Source organism: Arachis ipaensis, chromosome B6 (genome assembly GCF_059453495.1).
Source record: "Arachis ipaensis isolate K30076 ecotype BB chromosome B6, ASM5945349v1, whole genome shotgun sequence".
NCBI lineage: Eukaryota > Viridiplantae > Streptophyta > Magnoliopsida > Fabales > Fabaceae > Arachis > Arachis ipaensis.
In genome coordinates this window covers 10,168,382-10,189,752 of record NC_142441.1, presented here as the reverse complement: position 1 = coordinate 10,189,752, position 21,371 = coordinate 10,168,382, and the positions used below count along the sequence as shown (strand labels likewise).

Here is a 21,371-nt window from a genome sequence, read left to right as displayed (position 1 = left end):
GATTAAGACTATGTTATTTCTTAATACATGTGTCCACCTGCTGCTTTAGTTAGTACGAATGATTGCTGTTTTAATTAATATGACTTAGTGATGTTAGTATGAATGCACTACTGCTGCATATGTAAGAATGAGTAGCTGATGATCTACTTAAGATGACTTAGTGATGTTAGTATGAATGTACTACTGCTGCATATGTAGGTCTGAGTAGCTGCTGAGTTAGTTTATAAAGTTATTAGCCATAGACTCAAGAGTTTCTCTTTAAACTATTATAACATTATAATATTAGATACTAGTGTACTTATGAGAAGTGAAAATATTGTAGTTGATGAGCAGGGTGATGATGCAGTCTTTCATTTGATTAACGGCAACATAGATAGATAGATAGATCAATTCTGAAGAGATTCCTAGACACCTACCAGTCTAGCAATCCTATGATGGAATCCCTCATCCTCTTCAGCAACTTCTGGCTCTTTCTCAACCACAGGTCTTTTATCAAAGACGCAACCACTGCTTCCAATTCTAGCCAAATGCTCATCCACCCAAAGAAAAAACTTGCAGTGCGGTTGGTTTCCCTGACAAAAACCCAAAATAAATGCACCATACAAAACCATTCCAACAGAACAAAATTCACAGGTTTCTTATCTTACCTTATAGAATGGGCAACCCATGAAGACTCTGTTTGGGTTCCTAATCGTCCTCGACATATACATTATCGCATAAACTCCACAGAAGCATCTCCGGGCGACATCGTCCTTCGGGTCTCCGTCGTAAAGAACATAAAGGTCTGAGCTTGAGGCAGAATCTTTCTCTCTTACTCCCCTGTGGCTTCTTCTCGATGTTGCTGATGCTCCATTAGCAGCCATGGTTGATGCACGTCCAACTCCTCACCACTGGCCTCCAGAAACAAGGGCAATCAATTTAAGAATTAGGGTAGGGTGGCAAAACGACGTAGTTTAGTGGTGCAGGGACTTCATTGTCCAATTTTCGAAGGGAACTTTCTACTCAGCAGTCCAGCTGTCAACCAAGCGTGCCACGTCATCCTCAGGGGAGCCAGATCAGACTTCTCCGATGGGTCCGGCGGAGGCAAATCCACGGAGGGACTCATCCGTCCAAAATTTGCTAAGGTCGGGGATTTAAAAGTATTTTCAAATGCTCAGAGACGAAAATGTCCACGAGCCAAAAGCTCAGGGACTTATTTGTCCTTTTATCTTATAATTATAATTCTTAATAAAAATGTAACATCATATATATTATAGGCCTCATAAATTAGAATATTAAGCATATTAAATCCTAAAATTGACATTGATCAAACAAAATCAACCATAAAAGTGAATACACATCAATGCCCTATCATATTCAGACAACTATTAACATATGCTCTCAAATCGCGCTAAATGCTCGCAACGATGGCCCAAATTTGTGCATGGTGGTAGGTTTTGATAGTTTTTTTATCAACTAATTATAGTTTATCATTTATCAATTGATACGAAAGGAGCTTGATCAAAGTTGAATTTAGCAGACCTTAGTATTCCGTTGATAATATAAAATAAATAAATTAATGAGTGCAAGGACAAACTCTTGAAAATAAAGGCCATTACTCAAATACTGGGACAACCCAGAACCTAATTCATACCCCACCCAAAAACGTGGAATGATGCAATATTTCTATGGGGCATGGGCAAATGGGAATAGAATAAAGTCAAAGCGAATAGCAGATTCCATTGGCTATGCCCATATGACCGTTGATAAACGGTTAATAATGGAATGAGGAACACACTGCACCGAAACCACGCTAAGCACTACCCTAACTTCTGCAAAAGTGATCGAAAAATGAAGATGAGGCACACGCGCCCCTCCTTAGTTACATCACATTAGCCCCTAACCGTTAGTTTGTTCCCTTTATCCCCTTAGTGGGGGTTGGGTTGGGTTAGGGTCCCCTCTTTTAAAACCCTCCCTTCCCCTTCATATCTCCCTGCTCCCACACGCAACGGAAACAAAATATAAAAAATAAAAATAAAAAAAACATTTTTCTTAAAAATAACCGATCCACATAAAAAAAAAAAAAAAAAACTGGGGAACTCTGCACTTGGCAGTGGCGAGGGAAGAAGTACTGTAGTAGTAGTAGTAGCAGTTAGTGACTGGTGGTGAGTGGTGACGCACACTCGTATCATAACATCACAATTTTTTCCTTGTCCGATTCGACTCAGCAATGGTTAGCTTGACTCGGAGCAACTCGCTACTATTTGATGCCGGGATAACTCTATCGTTGATGAAATTCTTTCTCGGTTTGGATCCACCTTCGGTTTCAGTGACAAGTGGAGCTTGCTCGTAGTATCGCCTTCTGCTGCTCCTCGCCGTTGATTTTTCTTCCCAATTGCTTAGATCTGAACCACTTTTAAAGCAATCAACGGCGTCGCTCATGTCTATCGGTAATAATACAAGTTTTTTTCTTGTTATCATTTTTTTCCCTCTAGGTTTAGTTGTTTGTGTGAACCAGCATACCTAGGAACCAGCAAAGTAATCTTTAGCTATAGGCAAAAAAGCACTGCTAATGCCACAGTTGGAGTAGGAGCTGTTTGAATTGGCGCCTTATAGAGCTTGGTTCTGTAGTTAATCTTGTGAAATTTGTTCATATATGGTGTTATTGATGTGCATAATTCAAGCAAAGCTTTGTCCAGGTTTTGATGCATGCTTAGATGCCTTGCTAATTGATGACCCATTTTTCGGTCGTAGTATATCTAGATTACCTGAAGAAGAATATGTGTGTGGAAAAATGTTCAGTAGGCTTGTTCATTTGTTCTGCAGGATAGTAGCCTGTTGAAACTTTGAAATGCAATTTTTTTTGGTTTGTTTGTTCATTTCATTTAACTTATAGGAGTTTCCAAGGTAAAAAAAAAAAAAAAACCTTTGCTTCTAGGGACTGATTCTGCATAAGAAGCTATCAGGGTATGTGATTCTAAAATCGTGAGTCTTTAGTGTCCTTGATTTTGTTTTTACTGATAATGTAGGTTTATTGAAGAATGTTCAAGACCTGTTGCTTAAACGGTTGCTCGTTATATTCTGCTTGTTGTTTGTTATTGAGTCTGGTGCAAGTGATATAGGACGCCAACCCCCATCGTTAGCTTCAGACAGATCACTACTAGTAGATGACCACGGGTCGAAGCATTTCTCCTTTCATGGTACACCAGTTGTAGCAGTTTCACCAGCCAATCCTCCTTCATATGGTCCTTTTATGAGTACTAGTCATCCCCCTGGAAGTTCACATTTCTCCGTACCATTCAAGAAGAAGACTGAATTACAACCTCCGATTTCTGGATTTAAAGATATTGCTCCTGTACATTCTGCTGGAGCTGCAACTCCTTCTGCTTTGGCTCAGCCACCATTGGCCCCTTATGTTTCCAGTAAGCTAATGTTGTTGTTGTGTCATTTTCCAAAATATGATATATGCCCTGATGATGTACCTAGCTGTTTAAGTCCAAATATTGGCATTAAATTATCTTTCTTTTTTTCTTTTTTGTGAACTTGGAGGCAGAAGCCCATAATGACAGTTGCTTATTTTATTCATCCAGATTGTTGTAAACAAGACATGGTATTGAAACGAGGCAGTAAGAGTTGCCAGTGTGTGTATCCAATAAAGCTAGACCTTCTGCTTTTGAATGTTTCTCAAAGTCGTACTTGGAATGATTTTCTTGATGAGTTAGCTACTCATCTTGGGCTACGCAGCACCCAGATTGAGCTGATAAATTTCTATGTAATCGGTTTATCAACATTAAATATGTCAATGGATATTACACCATATAAAGGGATCGGTTTCTCTGCCAGCGAAGCAGCTAGGATAAACTCGTCACTTTCAATGCATAAGATTCAACTGGACCCTAAATTAGTGGGTGACTACAAAGTCATCAATATAACTTGGTTTCAACCACCGCCTCCTTCTCCAGGTAAGTCCAGGCCTCTGTAATTCTAAAATATTTAATTACTGTTTAGTAATCACAATGCTTTGGTGTGCATGATAATTGAAATTAATAATCAAGCAGATAAGATTTTACATATTTATTTTATTCATAATGCCATTTATTTTAATTTCATGATTCAAATTAAGCGATACAAGTTATTGATCTGTGTTTGTGAGTTGACAACTTGGTACATAATTTTAAACATGCTTGTATCTTAATGCAGCTCCTGCTTTTGCTGCATCACCTGTGAATACTCCTCTGTATCATTCACCTACTGCTGAATCATCAAGTTCATCGAATAGTGGAAGGCATTCAAATTTGTTTCTTATACTTGGAATTGCTATAGGCTTACTCTTCATTGCGATCATATCTATACTTGTACTTTGTTTATGTACATTGTTGCCGAAGGCAAAAGAACCTCCTGTTGAAAGTGGTAAATATCTCTATTTGTATATCTTTCTGTTTAAAACTAGTATAATCTTGATAGTAATTTTCATTTCTATGACAACTAGGAAATGGTGGAAGTCTCTTTGGAGTATATTTGGCCACCTTTAAACTTTAATTTATTTATTTTTGGATATGAAGAAGTCTGCAAATTGATCCATGCAAAGAGATAAGAAGAAAAAGAAAGAAATAGTAGTTTGTTGAGAAACTTAATTCCTGCTTAGGTTATTACCTAGGCATGATTTGTTTTCTAAACAATAAAAGGTAGATCATAATATAGAGATTATATATGTATTATTATTATTATTATTATTAAGAAATGATATGCCTGCTGGCTGCTGCTAATGAACTTTGAAAGCTAATGGTGCTCGTGTCTGTTGTACCACTGATAATGATAGTGTTATAACAACTAAGCTGGCTATATGGATAAAAGACTTATAGTACTAGTTTTAGTTTTTAAAAATTTCAAGGTCATGTCCCTGCCACTAACTTTTGTCTCATTCCTCCAGAAAAGCCGAGGACAGAAAGTACTGTTTCAGCTGTGGGTTCGCTTCCCCATCCATCTAGCACAAGGTTTATTGCATATGAAGAACTTAAAGAGGCAACAAACAATTTTGAACCTGCAAGTGTACTTGGAGAAGGAGGGTTTGGTAGAGTTTTTAAAGGTGTCTTAAATGATGGTACTGCTGTAGCAATAAAGAGACTCACTAGTGGAGGGCAACAGGGTGACAAAGAGTTTCTTGTTGAGGTTGAGATGCTTAGCCGGTTGCATCATCGTAACCTTGTAAAACTAGTGGGATATTATAGCAATCGGGATTCATCTCAAAATCTACTTTGTTATGAGCTTGTCCCTAATGGAAGTTTGGAGGCCTGGCTTCATGGTAATATAATCTTTCAAATCTTTCTTTCTTTTGTTTTAGTATATAATCTCTTTTTACCCTCACTCCCTACCACCACCAATATATATATATAATAAAAATTTTCTTTGTGCACTGATGGAAATTTTGGCCGAGTTCTATGCAGGTCCCTTGGGAATCAATTGTCCTTTGGATTGGGACACCAGAATGAAGATTGCGCTTGATGCTGCAAGAGGACTTTGTTACCTCCATGAAGACTCACAACCCTGTGTGATACACAGAGACTTCAAGGCATCAAACATATTGCTTGAGAACAACTTTCATGCTAAAGTAGCAGATTTCGGTCTTGCTAAGCAAGCACCTGAAGGCAGAGCTAATTACTTGTCTACTCGTGTCATGGGAACTTTTGGGTTAGTATTGATCTATTCTTTGTTAGAGTTGTTGTATCTCCACAGAATATAGAGTTAAGATGAAATGGAACTTTTATGTGAGGCAGGTATGTAGCTCCTGAGTATGCCATGACCGGGCACCTTCTTGTTAAGAGTGATGTCTATAGCTACGGGGTTGTCTTGCTGGAGCTGCTTACTGGAAGGAAACCTGTGGACATGTCACAGCCAACTGGACAAGAGAACCTTGTAACTTGGGTTGGTTCCATACCCTTCACCCACAATTCCTCAATATTCGTGTCGGCTTCAAAGCATCTTTCTCTGTTTTCAAAAATTGGGAATATTTTGCAATTTGAGCCTTTAATTTGTCCCTTTTAAGTTCTTATGCTGGAATGCTGGATAGTTCTTAAGTATTTTATTCCCTGCAGGCTAGGCCAATCCTTAGAGACAAGGACAGGTTGGAAGAGATTGCTGATCCAAAACTTGGGGGAAAGTATCCAAAGGAAGATTTTGTACGTGTTTGCACCATTGCTGCTGCTTGTGTTGCTCCTGAAGCAAACCAACGACCAACAATGGGTGAAGTGGTGCAGTCACTTAAAATGGTGCAGCGCATCACAGAATACCAGGACTCCATGATACCCTCATCCAATACACGGGCAAACCTGAGACAGTCCTCTAGCACTTTTGAGTTTGATGGAACATCTTCAATGTTCTCTTCAGGTCCTTACTCTGGTCTAAGTGCCTTTGAGAACGAAAATGTTTCTAGGACTGCAGTTTTCTCTGAAGATCTTCATGAAGGACGATGAAGGTTTTCACCAAAGAAATGGAGGCTGCAGGCTAGACTCAAGTCTCAAATCCACCGAGGTGCCAAAGTATTTAATTTCATAATTTAAGCGAATTGTTTTGGTCCCACGGCTAGAGGTGAAAATATAAGCCCAGGAGTTTTCCTAAATGATGGAAGCTTTTTGTTGCTGTTGAGAGTGATAGAATTTCATTAGCAATGAGTTAGTTGAAGATGTTTGGCTAATATAGCTTGTATAAATAGAACAAAATTAGCCAACTGGTTCATTTGTTAACTGTAGTCTTGACATTGATCATCAAGAGTTTTATTTATCCTTGACAAGAACCAAAGGAAGATTACTTGTATTTGTTGTATTGTATTTTTCTAATTGAATTCGTACAGGGATTTCTTGGTGGTAACATTTGGCCATTTGCCATCCTTTGTGGTAAACCACCATATCTCATTCTCTTCTGAAGGGTTTGTGAGGAAAGGCTAAAACATATTAGGGTGTATTTGGTTTGCCTTTCTATTTTTTGTTTTTGCTTTCGGTATTTTCTGTGTTTTGGATTTTGTAAAGAAAAAAAAAGTAAAAATAGGAGTTGAAAACACTGAAAATAAAAACAGAAAATAAAAACCCAAATCAATTTGTGACTAAAATCCATTTTATACCATTCTTTTTTTGGGTGGTACATGCGTTGATGCACTTATTCCCAGATTTGTAAGTTTTTCTTTTTGAGGTGGTTGGGATTCCGAAAAATATAATCATTTACTTTGTATTTGATAAACGGTAAAGACATGTTTTTGTTTTTAGTTTGAAAGTTTGAAAGTGTGTCCATGAAGATATTTTCATGGCTAATTTGTGTTTTTTAAAGATAAAAGGTCTAATATGATCTTATATTAATGAGTAAAGTATTAAACTTAACTATGAAAGATTATGACACCAAAAAATCTGATCATACAATTATTAAAATTAATTTATAACTATAAAAGATAGACTTTGGTAAATAAAATCATAAATTTTTTTTAAAAAAATTATCAAACAATTTCATTGAGAAAGCTCTTTCTTATGCAATGTCTATCATATTGGCTAAGATATGTTTATTAGAAGATTTACTAATAGTGGATGAATAGGTTGCAGTAATTCTTTTTAAATTTTGTATATTAAAATTAGTTATTAAATTAACTACTAGTATAAAATATATATTAAATTCAAGATATATATTAAAAATAAATTACACAACATATGTATTTATGCACAAAATATATAGTGACTGATTTTAGTGGCTAATTTTAGTATACAAATAGTATTTTTATTTTTTTTATAGATGAAAGTATAATAATAAAAATTTAAATATAATAAACAATTAAAAAATATGTATATAAAAAATAAATAAATAATAATTTAATATAATTATTTTATATAAAAAATTTCATCATTCTTCTAAATATTTCAAAAATTAAAATTTCTTAATAATTTTAATATTAAAAAATTCTTTTAATAACTAAATCTTCTTAACACTTAGATTAATTTTCCTTAATTTTACCAACGTATCATCAACTCCTACCTTTTATCAATTTTTTTTGGTGACTTAAAAGAAAATAAACAAAAACTAAGAAAGAAAAAAAAAAAAAAAAACAAGAAACTGTTTAAGAAAGGCAGTCCCGCTGAATACTACTCTCAAATTCCTTCCAAGGCAATGGAAGCTCCACTTGGGGAGAAATAGTCCTCATTGTAGTCTTTGCCATGATGTCTGCTACTGTATTTGCATCTCTCAAGATCAACCGAAGATCAGCACGCCATTTCCAAGACATGATATCTCGGATTTTTAACACCAAAGGATCAATAAACCCAGAGCAATCTTGTAAATTATTGACAATAGTAAAAGCCTCCACACAGTCTGTCTCACATATAATGTCTCTTTGTCCCGAGTCCCATGCTAAAAGAAAGCCTCTCCAAATAGCAAACAACTCTCCTTGCAAAATGCTACGACTCTCAATTGTTCCCAGACAGCCTCGTTGCCACCTTCCCTTCCAATCTCTGCTAACACAAGCAAAACCAACTCGAGCACCACTGCCAGGATAGCTAGCATCACAATTAATCTTAAAGGTACCCACTGAGGGGGGAATCCAAGAGCCACTAATGGTTGAGGGGATAGATAGTCGTTGCAACTCAAAAATATTTCGGAGCTCCTTTTCTAAGGACAAAGCCATACCAATCACCTTGTCTGTGGTCCAATGCTCGTGAGGATGAAAGATCTCGTTATTTCTCGAACACCAAATCCACCAGAGACCAGAAAAGAATCTAAAGGGGCGCTGTTTGCTATTATGTAAGAACCAACTCATCAAATCCACTGGTTGATCGGAGATCCCTAAAGCTTGCCAAACAAGTTGGGCTTTTGGACAATCCCAAATACAATGTAAAACCGACTCCTGACTTGAGAAACATCGTGGACAGCTATCCGTGTGCGAAATGCCCCTTCTAAAACGAAATGCAGCAGTAGGAAGAGCCTCCCGAAGACATAGCCAGGCCAAAAATTTGTGCTTTTCCGGAACATGTTGACGCCAAAGCCAAAGCCAATTACCCCTATCCTCCCAACTAAACATCTTCTTACTGAGCCATAAATAACCACTATGAGCATCATAAACCTTTGAGGCCGCACCAGTCCAACCCCAACCGACCTCTGAACCAGCTTGAACATCTGAGTTGTAAGAGTTAATGTTGCTCTGCAGAGACTGATTCAGAGGAGAATAGATATTCTCAAGGTTCCACTGTCTAGATGACCAAAGGTCCAAGATCCTGAGATCCGAATCAGAAATGTGAACATAATCCATCTCCTGACACAGTCGCCCCTCTCTTCTCCATTTAGAAAACCAAAAGTTCTATTCCAAATCCCCAATGCACCAACTAAAACCTTCCTTTAGGATATCCCAAGCTCGACATATACTCTTCCAAACATAAGATCCCCTTCCTCGAGACTGACTAAAACAATCATCCTTAGAAGAATGGTATTTTTCCGTCAACAGTTGAACCCATAGCTTGTTGGGATGGTGAAAAAGTTGCCAAACTAGTTTTCCAAGAAGAGCAATATTGGCACAAAAAGGATCTCTAATTCCTAGACCTCCAAACTTCTTAGGAGTGACCAACACTTTCCAGTTAACTAGATTCAGGCCTCTACCATCAGCTTGACCCTTCCATAGAAAGTTTCGCATCATGGATTCTATCTTATTAGTTACCCCTTTAGGGAAGAGAGATACTTGCATGCGATAAGTAGGAATCGCAGTCACTACCGAGTTGAGCAAACAGAGTCTGCCTGCCTTATTAAGCAATCTTCCTTTCCAGCTGGCTAGCCTTCCCCGAATCTTGTCCAAAACATCGTTGAAAGTTGCGCGTGTCACCCGAGAGTGATTAAGGTTCACCCCTAAATACTTGCCCAAGTTTTGAACGAATCTGATGGAGGAGACTCCAGTGAAAATCTCTTTTCTTGTCGCTGAAACATTCCTGGAGCATAGCGCTTTAGATTTTTCCACATTAACCTTCATCCCAGAGGCTCTGCAGAAATTTTCCAAAGCTACCATTACAGTTTGAACTTGCTGTTTTTCAGCTTTACAGAAAAGAAGCAAATCATCGGCAAACATCAAATGAGAAATTCTTGGACCCCCTCTAGAAACCGCAACTGGCTTCCACAAGCCCTTATCAACTTGCTGATTAATAGAACAGGACAATCTCTCCATACACAACACAAACAGATACGGTGATATAGGATCTCCTTGCCTAAAACCCCTGCTCGGAGTAAAGCTATTTAATCTATCCCCATTCCAGAGGATAGACAGTGAGGAAGCAGTGACACAACGCATAAGCAGATTGACTGTCGGAGGAGGAAAGCCAAAACTCACCAGGGTTTGTTTCAGAAATCCCCAATCCACTCTATCGTACGCTTTCTCCAAATCAATCTTAAAGGCCAGGGTGCCTTTCTTTGACTTTGTCTTCTTCATGAAATGGAGAACCTCTTGTGCTACAATGATGTTGTCAGGGGTTCCTCTCCCCGGGATAAACCCTCCTTGAAGGGGCCCAATAATCTCTTTGAGATGGGGACGAAGTCTATTGACCAGGACCTTCGTTATAACTTTGTAAACCACATTACAGAGACTAATTGGTCGGAAATCCTTCATGGAAACCGAGTTTTCTACCTTCAGAATAAGAACCACAAGAGTTTCCATCATCCTTGGATCCATATCCAAACCAGAGAACGCATGACGAACCATAGTCCAAACATTAAAACCAACAATCTTCCAGTATTCTTTAAAGAAGAAAGCCTGAAACCCATCAGGGCCCGGCGCCTTAAAAGAATGCATACTGAAAACAGCCGACTTAACTTCTTCCAGAGTAACTGGCGCTGTGAGGCTACAACAGGCTTCATCATTCAGGGAAGGCAGCGGCACATCACCAAGACAACCTAAGTCTACATCCTCCGACTGGCAGAATAGGCGTTTATAGAAGGATTCAGCTTCCCTTCTAAGGACATCCGGGTCCGTTTCCCACACCCCGTCTTGAAGAAAGAGACCATGAATCTTATTATGCTTTCTCCACACAAGAGTCTGGACATGAAAGAACTTGGTATTTCTATCCCCAAATTTTACCCACTGCTCTCTGGATTTTTGAAACCATAGAAGTTCCTCCTGCACAAGCGTGTTATTAAATTCCTCAATCAGCTGTTTTTCTTTTTGTCGCATAGACAAATCTTCCATTACTTCAAGTTGCTTCTGAAGAAAATTAATCTGTCTCTCCAATTTGCATTTTCTAACGAAAATATTGCCGAACACTTTAGAATTAAACTCCAAAGAGTTCTTCTGCACTTCTGAAAGCTTGCCATGCATCTCTCTGTAGCTAGCCTGCCATGACTGGTTCACAATATTTCTGTACCCCGGATGAGTTGCCCAAGCTGCAATAAACCGAAAAGGTCTATTCTTTTTCGGTTGGGGACGACCTGTACAGCGTACTAGGATAGGACAATGATCAGATTGAAGCCTATTTAAAATTTCTGCGTAAGCCTCTGGAAAGAGAGATAGCCAGCCACTATTGATACAAACCCGGTCAAGTTTTTTCGCCACCTCAACACCATTTTTAACCCTTCTGTACCAAGAAAATTGTCTTCCAATAGTCTTCAAGTCAAACAGATTACTATCCCCTAGAGAGGCAGCAAGCCGATCTGCATGATGACTCGAGAAGAGGCAACCCTTAGATTCATGAGAGAATAGTACTTCATTAAAATCACCAAGAACAATCCATGGCCCGCAGAAAGACGAAGACTGAGTAACAAGATAATCCCATAGCAAAACTCTGGTATTAAATTGAGGACTACCATAGATACCACTGCACCTCCAAATCACATTATTTACCTGAACCTCAACTGTAACACACTGATCGAAAGCATCAACCCATTTACAGTGAACACCCTGTATTGCAGAAAGTAACCAAATACCCCCCTTGTGTCCTGACGCCTCCACTATACCAATAGGGTGATAACCAAGTCTTTCCCAGAACATTTTCAAGTGTTGAAAAGGACAGTGAGTTTCAACCACAATAAAAATTACAGGTTTAAATTTCCTAACCAGCTCTTTACAATTCACCCGGGCTAACTTATTAGAAGCACCCCTAATATTCCAAGCTATTATATTTAAACTATCCATAATATAAAATATAAAAATATAAAACAAGGAAATCAAAGTGCTTCACCAACCTCAAACCGAGGCTTGCCCAGCGGAAGTGACTCCCGTGACCTTCAGGTTTGCCAGATCTCCCTGGAATATCTCCTTAATCCCGCCTACCGACGCAGTAACAGCCGGCAATGCGCCTTCCTTCTCCAATGGAACCGCCACGGTAACACCCTCCTTCACGGTTGCAGGAAGACATGACGATGCTTCCACCACCGTGCCTCCATTCTTCTCAACTGGCGAGCTCTGTAGGGACCCCGACCTTGGTCGTTTCCGGAGAGAGGACCCGCAAGGCACTGGGGTGTATCGGGTTGAGGAGATCGACGTCTCACCAACACGGGAAGCGCTGTGTCCGACCTTGACTCGTGACCCGACCCTAGCACGATAGGAGCTTGATCCATTCGTGTGAGAGAAGTGAATGGTGGGCCTGATTACTCTACCCAAATCGATTCTGGATTGAATGCCTCTTTGGACCTTGTTAGATTGCTTCTGACCCAGCTTGGTTTTACCTTTCCTCACAACTTGCTCCCAGCCTGGTCCATTATGCATGCAAGCCTCCTCAACATTATTTCCTTCCAAATTATTAGCCTCCAAATCTTCTTGCAAATTCGATGCAGGATTCTCGCCAGTAACGCCACCTACCACATTAGGTTCTACTTCATTTGAATTGTGAATTTTGGTCTCAGGATGTGGCACTGCCTTTGTACCATCCCGTGGCTTGGTGGCATCGGAATCAACACTCTTTCCTTCCCTAGAGTCTCTACCCAAGCACTGTGCCATATCGTGACCATAACGTGCACAAGAGTTACAAATTAAATTTAAACTTTCATACTCCACTACATGAGTTACGCCTTCCACAATGATATGCTTGATCACTGGCAGTCCTAAATTTATTTGAACACATACTCGGGCATATCGTCCTCTCTCAGCCAATTTAGTGGCTAAGTCCACTTTGATGGGAACTCCTATTGCAGAAGCAATACACATCATGGCCTGTTCCTGATAGCACCAGATTGGAAGCCCCGAAATCCGAACCCATACAAGCGTAGACCCGAAGGATTGCTCACATGGCCGAAAATCTATATCCCACGGTTTTACAGCAACATAGTGCCCCTCAATCAACCACGGGCCACCAAGCATGACCTTCTCACGATCTTCACATGCATCGAATTTTACTATGAAGTACCCAAACCCCACATCAAGCAGATCAAAGCCACCTTTGATGCGGCAAACCATCCGAAGCTTGTGTGAAAGAGCTGTGTAACTATAATTTTTATCAAGAACCTTAATCACTAAAGCTTCTCGATAAGGCTCTGCCAAACAAAGCTTGGCTTCTTCAGTGAAGTTTACACATGGAGGTTGGGAATCGCCCTGTTTACCCACCACCGTGGCTATACTATCCCCAGATAGAGATTCTGCAAGTGCAAACGCTTTCGATTTCTCTGGACCAATGACTTTATCTCTAAAGGAGATCTTTGTAGGATTTGAAAAACCCCCTCGTGAAAAACCCTCCTTGACACCGGATGCACCCCCACCCACACTCTCCCCCTTATCTCTTCCGACGGCATGGCCGCCATCCTCACTGTGTTTCGCCCTCAAACACTCGTTCCCGCTCTCTCCTTCTCTCATTCTCTCTCTCTCTGAGTACGGACGTACTCTTTCTCTGCTAGGGTTTGGGCTAGGCTGTTTAAAACTATAAAAATCTTTTATCAATTTAAACCAAGAAACAGTCACCAAAAAAAAAATTTAAACCAAGAAACGCACCACAGTACCACACCACACACGTACACCTTCCAATTTGAACGGAAAGATACCACAGCCAATGCCGACCAATAATCACTGCAACAAAACTGGATAACGGTTATCCCATACCTATTTTGGGCATATAGATGCAACGAAGTGAAACTATAAAATCCCACTCCAGTTCCCTTTTTCAATTAAGGCAAATCTTTTGCCCTGCCTCCTATTTCTTTTGAATAAATTAAATAATATATTTTCCAAAAGAAAAAGAAGACAATGGCTTACAACAATAGCCTTCTCCTCATTGTGACACTCTCCTCTCTCCTCCTTTCAGGCCATGCCTATCGATACACAGGGAAGTCAATCTGGTTCACTAATCCAGCCCCCGCCCCGGCCCCCGTCCCGGTCACGGTCACATTTGAAACCACCAATCCAGTTAACGGCCTCTTCAGCGGCTTGAACTTGAACCTCAAGCTAGACGCTAAAGGTGATGATACGAAAATCAAGGCCCAGGTCGATAATTTCTGCAATGGCGTGGAGAACCCTGGGTTGTGTGCCGAAACCATTGTACCATTGGTGAAGGGCCAATTGGATCCACTCAAGGTCCTTGACACTCAGATGAGCGCCACTCTGAACCGCACCTTGGAGGTTGTGGCCGAGATCGCCAAATTACTGAAGAGCCAAAAGAAGCCAGTGGGTGGTCTGGACGTCTGCAAGGAGTGCTATGACTCCGCAGTAGATACCATCAATGAATCTATTGAGCTCGTGAAGCAGTACAACGTGGTTGATGCTTACCACAGGTTCGGCAATGTTAATAGTTACAGCAGAACCTGCGATGATACTTTCGCTGAATTGGAAGTCACCAACCCTATTCCCAAGGAGGCTGTTGATGATGTTCGTCAACATGTCAGTAAAACCTTGGTAGTCCTTAATGCCTGGGTTAATAACCAAAACAAGTTCCTTGTTTAATTCATAAATACTAGTGCTGCTTGTGGAGGAGGAGGAGGAGGTGCACATGGTAGCCATATATATATATGGCTGCTAATTCTTTATGGTGTATTATCGTTGAAATTCGTAACATGTAATCTTTCACCAACGAAATACAACAATATATATTGAGGAATTTTTATTATAACACATGTTGATGAGTATTATGTGCTACTTCTCCAATATAGAAGAACCCGCAACCTCTTAGATGAGTATAAAAAAATTATGTCATTTGAGCTATTACTCATTGGCTTCGTTGCTGAATCTTAGTTGCAGTGATATTGCAATTTGGCATATTCATTCGTTAGGTCGTTGAACTTATCAAACTTATCTAAGATAAATATTAAATATTAATTTTTAACTTTTTTTAATAAATTAAATAATATTATTTAAATATGCTAGTAATTATCTTATATAAAATAATAATTTAATTACTAGGGACGGAACTACACTAAAAGAAGAGAGGGTATTTGCCCTCACAATTTTTTTTTAAAAAAACTAAAAACTAATACTTATATATATACCACTTGTTATATTATGTTTGTCCAAAGTAAAATATAAATAATTTTTTTGTGTTTTATGTTAAAAAATATTTTGTTAAACTTAACACATAATAATAATTATATTGTTAAATTTAATTTAGTATAAAAAATAAATAAATAAACTAAAAAAATAATGATAATTAATTTTATTATATCAGTTAATTAATTAATAATAAAATTAAAACTTAATTTTCTAATTAAATATAACTTAAATTATTATTAATTTTCTAAAAATTATTTAAAATAAAAAATATATTATCTATATATTAATATACTGTAATTATTTTGGTTAAAAAATTATTTATACCATAAAAACTATAATAAGTAAATTTGACAATTAAATATGAGATAATAAAAATAAATAAAATAATTATTTAAGAACATATATAGAAAAATAATATTTCATTATATTAAAAAAGTCATTATAATTTTTTTTGTTATTTTAAATATTATACTGTGTGTATGAAATCATATTTTTATTATTTTAAATATTATAATAAGTGATTGGGTATATATGTTTAGTTCTTATTAATATGTATAGATAGTTCTAATTTAAAATTTTAAATATATCTAAATCAATTTGAATTGGTCAAGTGATTAGCTTAGTCATTCGCTAAGTAATTATTGGGAGTTCGAATTCCGTCTCGTATGTGTAGCAACTCATTGCCGGCCAATTGCATACTCTTAAATAAAACTCAAATTCATGACGAATTAGTCTTTAACTTGTTGGGTATCGTAGAAGGCAAAAAAAAATATCTATACCTAAATTATATTATATTTTTGTCCCTATTGCTAAGTTTTTCTAGGTCTGTTAACTACCATCGTGACTAATCACATGTTGCACTAAAACGTCTCAAGTTATTAACAAATATTATGTTGTGGTAATGTCTGTGATAGCCAAGACATTTGTCACCCTTAAATTTAGAGAGGCAGAATTTAATTATGAGTTAAATCTTAGAGTGGTCCTTGAACTTGCACTCGCGACTCAAAGTCGTCCCTAAATTTGCATTGGCCTTAATATTGTCCCCGAATTTAACACAGGTGACTCATGGTCGTCCCTAAAGTATTTTCCGGTGACAGAATGATGATGACTTGGATTGACGGATGCTACGCTGGAGGCCAGGCTGGACTTCTAAAACGATGTCGTTTTCAATTTGGCGCCCAAATTGCATAGAAATGTTATCGGTTAGTGTATACAGAGGGATTTAACATGCAGTGACTACTTCTCTCTTAATCCAACATAGTCTCTTTCTCTTCTCCTTATTTTTTTCAATGGCGCCACTTTGAGAGGGTTATTTTCTGGCGTTCTCTGATGCATGCGCATCAGGTTGTGTTTTTCTATACTTTTTCATATAAGAAATAAATGCATAATGCTTAACTATGGAGAGTTTTGGTGCTTAAATTAGATATTTCTTTGATCCTTTTGATTTCATAAATTTTGTAGGAAATAATAGAAAAAGAGGAAAACAGCACAAAATAAATTCAAAAGAAGAAAAGAAAATTTTTTGATACGCTTTGAAGTTTAGGACACTCATTGGAATTTTAGGCCATGCTTTTGAAAGCGTGACCCCTGAAGCGTGGCCCATGAAATGTGGTCATGAAGCAAGCAAGTGTGCATCCAAGGTGGCACGAGTATGAATCATGCATGCATGTGGCGTTACTAATTAATAATGAAACAATTGAAGCCAAAAGAATGCATGCATATATTAGCGTGAGTTATGCTAATCAATGAATAAAGAATGAAGTTATATGATGCATGAGGCGTTATTATATGACAATGAATGAAGAAACAAGGAAGCATGAATTGAAGGCGCCGGATGAAGAGAACACACCTCCAAAGCTCTCGGGTGCAGTGGCGCCTAACTTGAACCCAAGTTAGGCGCCAGTCTTGACATATGGAGTGGTCCCCGAATCCATCAAGGATTAGTACGAAGATTTTATTTAAATTTTTATTAAAAATTTTATTTTATTTACAAATAGAAAGAAATATTATTTAGTTTTAGAAAATATATTTTACATTAATTAGGATTAGATATAAAAGGGAAAAAGAATCAGTCCTTCGGACTCTTCTCTTCTCCTACCTCATTCCACAATTTACAGTTTACAGAATCCTAGTTTTCTCTCTGAATCATGAGTAACTAAACCTCCACTGTTAAGGTTAGGAGCTCTGTCTATTGTATGGATTGATATTATTATTTTTCTATTTTAATTCATGTACTTATTTATATTTCAAGAATTATTTTCGTTCTTTATCTTATGAATTTGGGTGGAACGGGAGTATGACCCTTGTTCTAATTGAGTTCTTGTATAACTTAGAAAAGTTCTTTACTTGAACAACAGTTTGAAAACATATTCTCCTAAATTTCTAATTATCTGGATTTAACGGGATACATGACATATAATCCTTTTATATTTGGGTAATTAGGAGTTCTGTGGCATATAAATTAGAATTGAACTTCACCCTCTAATTGGAATTAAGTGACCAAGGAATTGGCGGTTGATGAATTTTAGAGGAGACTAAAAAGGTCTAAGGAATTAGGGTTTAGTCACATATAGTTTGCCATGAATTAAATATTGCATGATTAAAATAGTTAGTAAGAAAAGTCAATCCGGAAAATAGATATCTCTGAAGCCTTAACTGTTTCTCCATATATTATTCACAACTTGTTTACTGCTTGCTTTTCGATATTCTGAATTTACTGTTAATGCTTTTGAACCTTAAAACACCATTTTATGTTTGTCTAACTAAGTAAATCATTTAACCATTGTTGCTTAATCCATCAATCCTCGTGGGATCGACCCTCATTCACTTGAGGTACTACTTGGTACGACCTGGTGCACTTGCCGGTTAGTTTGTGGTTATAAATTCCGCACCATTCTCTCTTAAGAAAAGCAAGCACATTCTAGTTATCTCGTCTCTATCGCACACGTAGTGGTCTGACGGGAAGCATCTTGATTGTTAGGGGTAACCAAATAGAAAGGATAAACATTATAGCTAGGGTCTACTCCTCTATTTTTTTTGATCATGGTGAGTTGTGGATTGCAAGCTGAAATTGGGTGCTTAATATTTTGGGTGTATTTTATTGACTTCAAACAGGGATGCCCTGTGTCCATACTTGTGCTGCAATGGCTAGGGCAGGCAAGCAGCCTGAAAACTTTTATCATAGATGGTTGACAATGGATGCATACAATGAAATGTATGCATATCATATCAATCCTCTTCCTGGCCAGAAATTATGGAAGAAGTCACTCTACAACAGACCACAAGCACCCAAGTTTAAGAAGATGCCAGGAGCACCCAAGAAGAAACGAAGAAAGGATGCTGATGAAGGCCTAGTTGGAGGCAAGAAGCAAAAGATCACCAAGATGAAGAGGGTAGACAAAGAGGGTTCTTGCCTTCATTGTGGTGGTAAGAGTCACGACAAGAGAAATTGTGCCAAGAAGAAGGCTGACGACAAGGCTGCAGCTGTTGCAGCAGCTGCTGGTGCTGGTGCTGTTGGTAAAGCTGATACAGGTAATTAGCAACAACCTCCCCCTGCTGCAACTGAAGTCCAAGATGCAGGCAATGCAACTGAGATTGAGGTTGGCATGAGTCAACCCATTGTGTCAGAAAATGAAAATGAAGACTCCCACTAGGTACTTCAACTGTTATTGTTATTGTTGCTTTATATATTTATTTTGATCTCACTAAACATTGTCCTACAGGTTGCAACAGTTGATGTGCAACCCCAGACAAGGCCACCAAAGCTCCCACAAATCAGAAGACAACCTCCACCAGCTGCACCAACTTCAATCCCTCCAGCAGCAACCAGTCCTCCTCCACCAAGTGTTTCAAATGCTCCTCCACCAGCCACTATTCTAATTGTAAATACTCCATCGCCAACAAATGCTTGTATCGATCCAATGGTTGGTGCATCTGCTGCTACAGCTTTAAGGTTGCGTAACCTCATGCGTTTTGTACCAACTCCGGGGTTCAAGCCACCAAGAAAATCCAAGAAATGAACATTTTGCTATTTTTTTTTGCTTTTAGACATTGTACTTTATGGTTTCTGAGTTTCATGTGTCAGGGTGTATGTGTTTTGGATTGTAAGTTAAATACTCTATGTTGTCTTTTGATCGTGTCTAATTTGACACAGACAAGTTTGGAAAACAATTAACGTTGTGTGAATGTTGTTATTGAATGTTTAAAATTTTATTATGGTTCCTTAGCTTCATATTTCTTAATTCCTAAATTACAATTAGAAACAACAATGATAAAATAGAATTACACAAATCTATTCGTTTGTTCATAGGGTACAATAATCACAACTTTTGTGTTACACAATATCCAAATGGCCTTCACTACTTCCATGCTACATAAACAACAATCACAATTACTACCAGAACAATAACCAACAATACACAAAATGCTAGTTTTAGAGCCCTAACTTCAGACTCCAAGCTTCCAAGCTTCCAAGCAAATTTCATTCTCCACTCTTCCATTTCAAAGCCAGGATTATCTCTATCAGTTACTTCTTCTTCATCAGCAACTTTATCAGCCCACATAAAGAGACCACACCACCTCTTGCCAACACTCTGCAACCACATTTCATGCCCATGGAGAAGAAATGTTACAGATTGAATGAGCAACGATGCTAGCTATATACATTAATAAAAATCACTTATATTGTAGTTAGGACAACCATAAAATGGTCTCCCTAGATTCGTCTCTGTTCCTGACCATTTGAGGACGGTCGGCTACCACACCCACACCTATCTGGAAGTCGTTCGTGACTACTTCTGGTGATTCTCCTCCCATAGCTTCTCTCGGATCGTCGGTTACTAGAGCTACCACTATAACAAAATAGCATTTTGGTGACAGTTTTTTTTAATGCTTGGTGACGGTTTTAACTGTCACTAAATGGTTTTGCGACGGTTAAAAAAAGTGTAACAGATTTGAGCGTCACCAGCTGACATAGTGACGGTTTTGGACCACCGTTGGTAAGGAGTGTCGCTAAATTATTTGCGACGGTTTTTAAAATGTAAAACCGTCACTAATTTGTAACACTTGTAAAGGTACTATATTTTGCAACGTTTTAAAACTGTCGTTAAATTACTAAATCTTGTGGCAGTTTTTTCTTATATTTCATGACTATTTTAAACCGTCATAATTTAGCGACAATTTGAAACCGTTACTAAGTTACTAGTTTTTATGACAGTTTTTAGACATATTTAGTGACTATTTAAACTGTCATAATATTTTTAGTGACAGTTTTTTTCCTGTATTTAGTGACTGTTTTCAACTGTCATAATCTCTCCAACATCAAAATTTTCTTTTATTAAGTATTGCAAAAAATATTCCTATTCTAAATAATAATTTGTGTCTACCAACAAAATAATAAATGCCATTATATTTCAACAAATTTAAACTCAATCCCACAAGTTTTACAAAAATAGCAACAATGTGTTTCAAAAGTTGAATTTGACAAGTTTCTACATAGTCATAATCCATAAAATATAAATTCAAAAAATCCTAAATTAATCCAAACATGTAAAGCTAACAATTGTACTTATAACTTAATCTTCAAGTTTTCTCCGCAACTTTGCTTCACTTGCAACCTCAATAGTATTCAACTTCAGCAATTACTTCACAAGCAACTCTTCAACACAAGAAACTCTCTCTTGTCCTCTTCAATAATTTCTTGTAATCCCCTGTTACTGAAGACCCAAATAAGACAAATCATGCATCACAATATTCTAAATAAACAAACTAATATTATAATAACTGAAACACAAAAATATACAAGCTTGAAACTTGGTTGTTTAACTTAAGATAAAACTAAACAATAACCGAAATAAGTGAAACTCACTTGAAGGTTATAGAATGGCAAAACTCTTTATCCAACTATTTTTCTCTTGCCTCCCTTACCAATCTCTCCAATTTCTCAATCTGCTTGTAAATCACACATTTAAATCCAATACTCTAA

General features: G+C 37.7%; 3 protein-coding genes across 3 annotated transcripts; 2 read left to right on the top strand and 1 right to left on the bottom strand.

Moving 5' to 3' along the window:
- Positions 1-404: 404 nt before the first annotated feature.
- On the bottom strand, positions 405-863 carry LOC110263689 (uncharacterized). The gene is made up of 2 exons (XM_021105419.2): positions 648-863; positions 405-572 (listed from the first exon to the last, which is right to left on the bottom strand). Exons 1-2 carry the CDS (start codon positions 861-863, stop codon positions 405-407), a joined length of 384 nt encoding a protein of 127 aa, XP_020961078.1.
- A 980-nt stretch (positions 864-1,843) lies between these two features.
- LOC107646069 (Protein kinase superfamily protein) lies at positions 1,844-6,843 on the top strand. Its single transcript, XM_016350260.3, has 8 exons — positions 1,844-2,429; positions 3,009-3,401; positions 3,570-3,941; positions 4,180-4,389; positions 4,910-5,281; positions 5,424-5,667; positions 5,754-5,901; positions 6,072-6,843. Exons 1-8 carry the CDS (start codon positions 2,420-2,422, stop codon positions 6,447-6,449), a joined length of 2,127 nt encoding a protein of 708 aa, XP_016205746.1. The 5' UTR covers positions 1,844-2,419; the 3' UTR covers positions 6,450-6,843.
- A 7,309-nt stretch (positions 6,844-14,152) lies between these two features.
- On the top strand, positions 14,153-14,845 carry LOC148554588 (uncharacterized). Its single transcript, XM_088490388.1, has one exon. It carries the CDS (start codon positions 14,153-14,155, stop codon positions 14,843-14,845), a length of 693 nt encoding a protein of 230 aa, XP_088346514.1.
- The last annotated feature ends 6,526 nt before the right edge of the window (positions 14,846-21,371 follow it).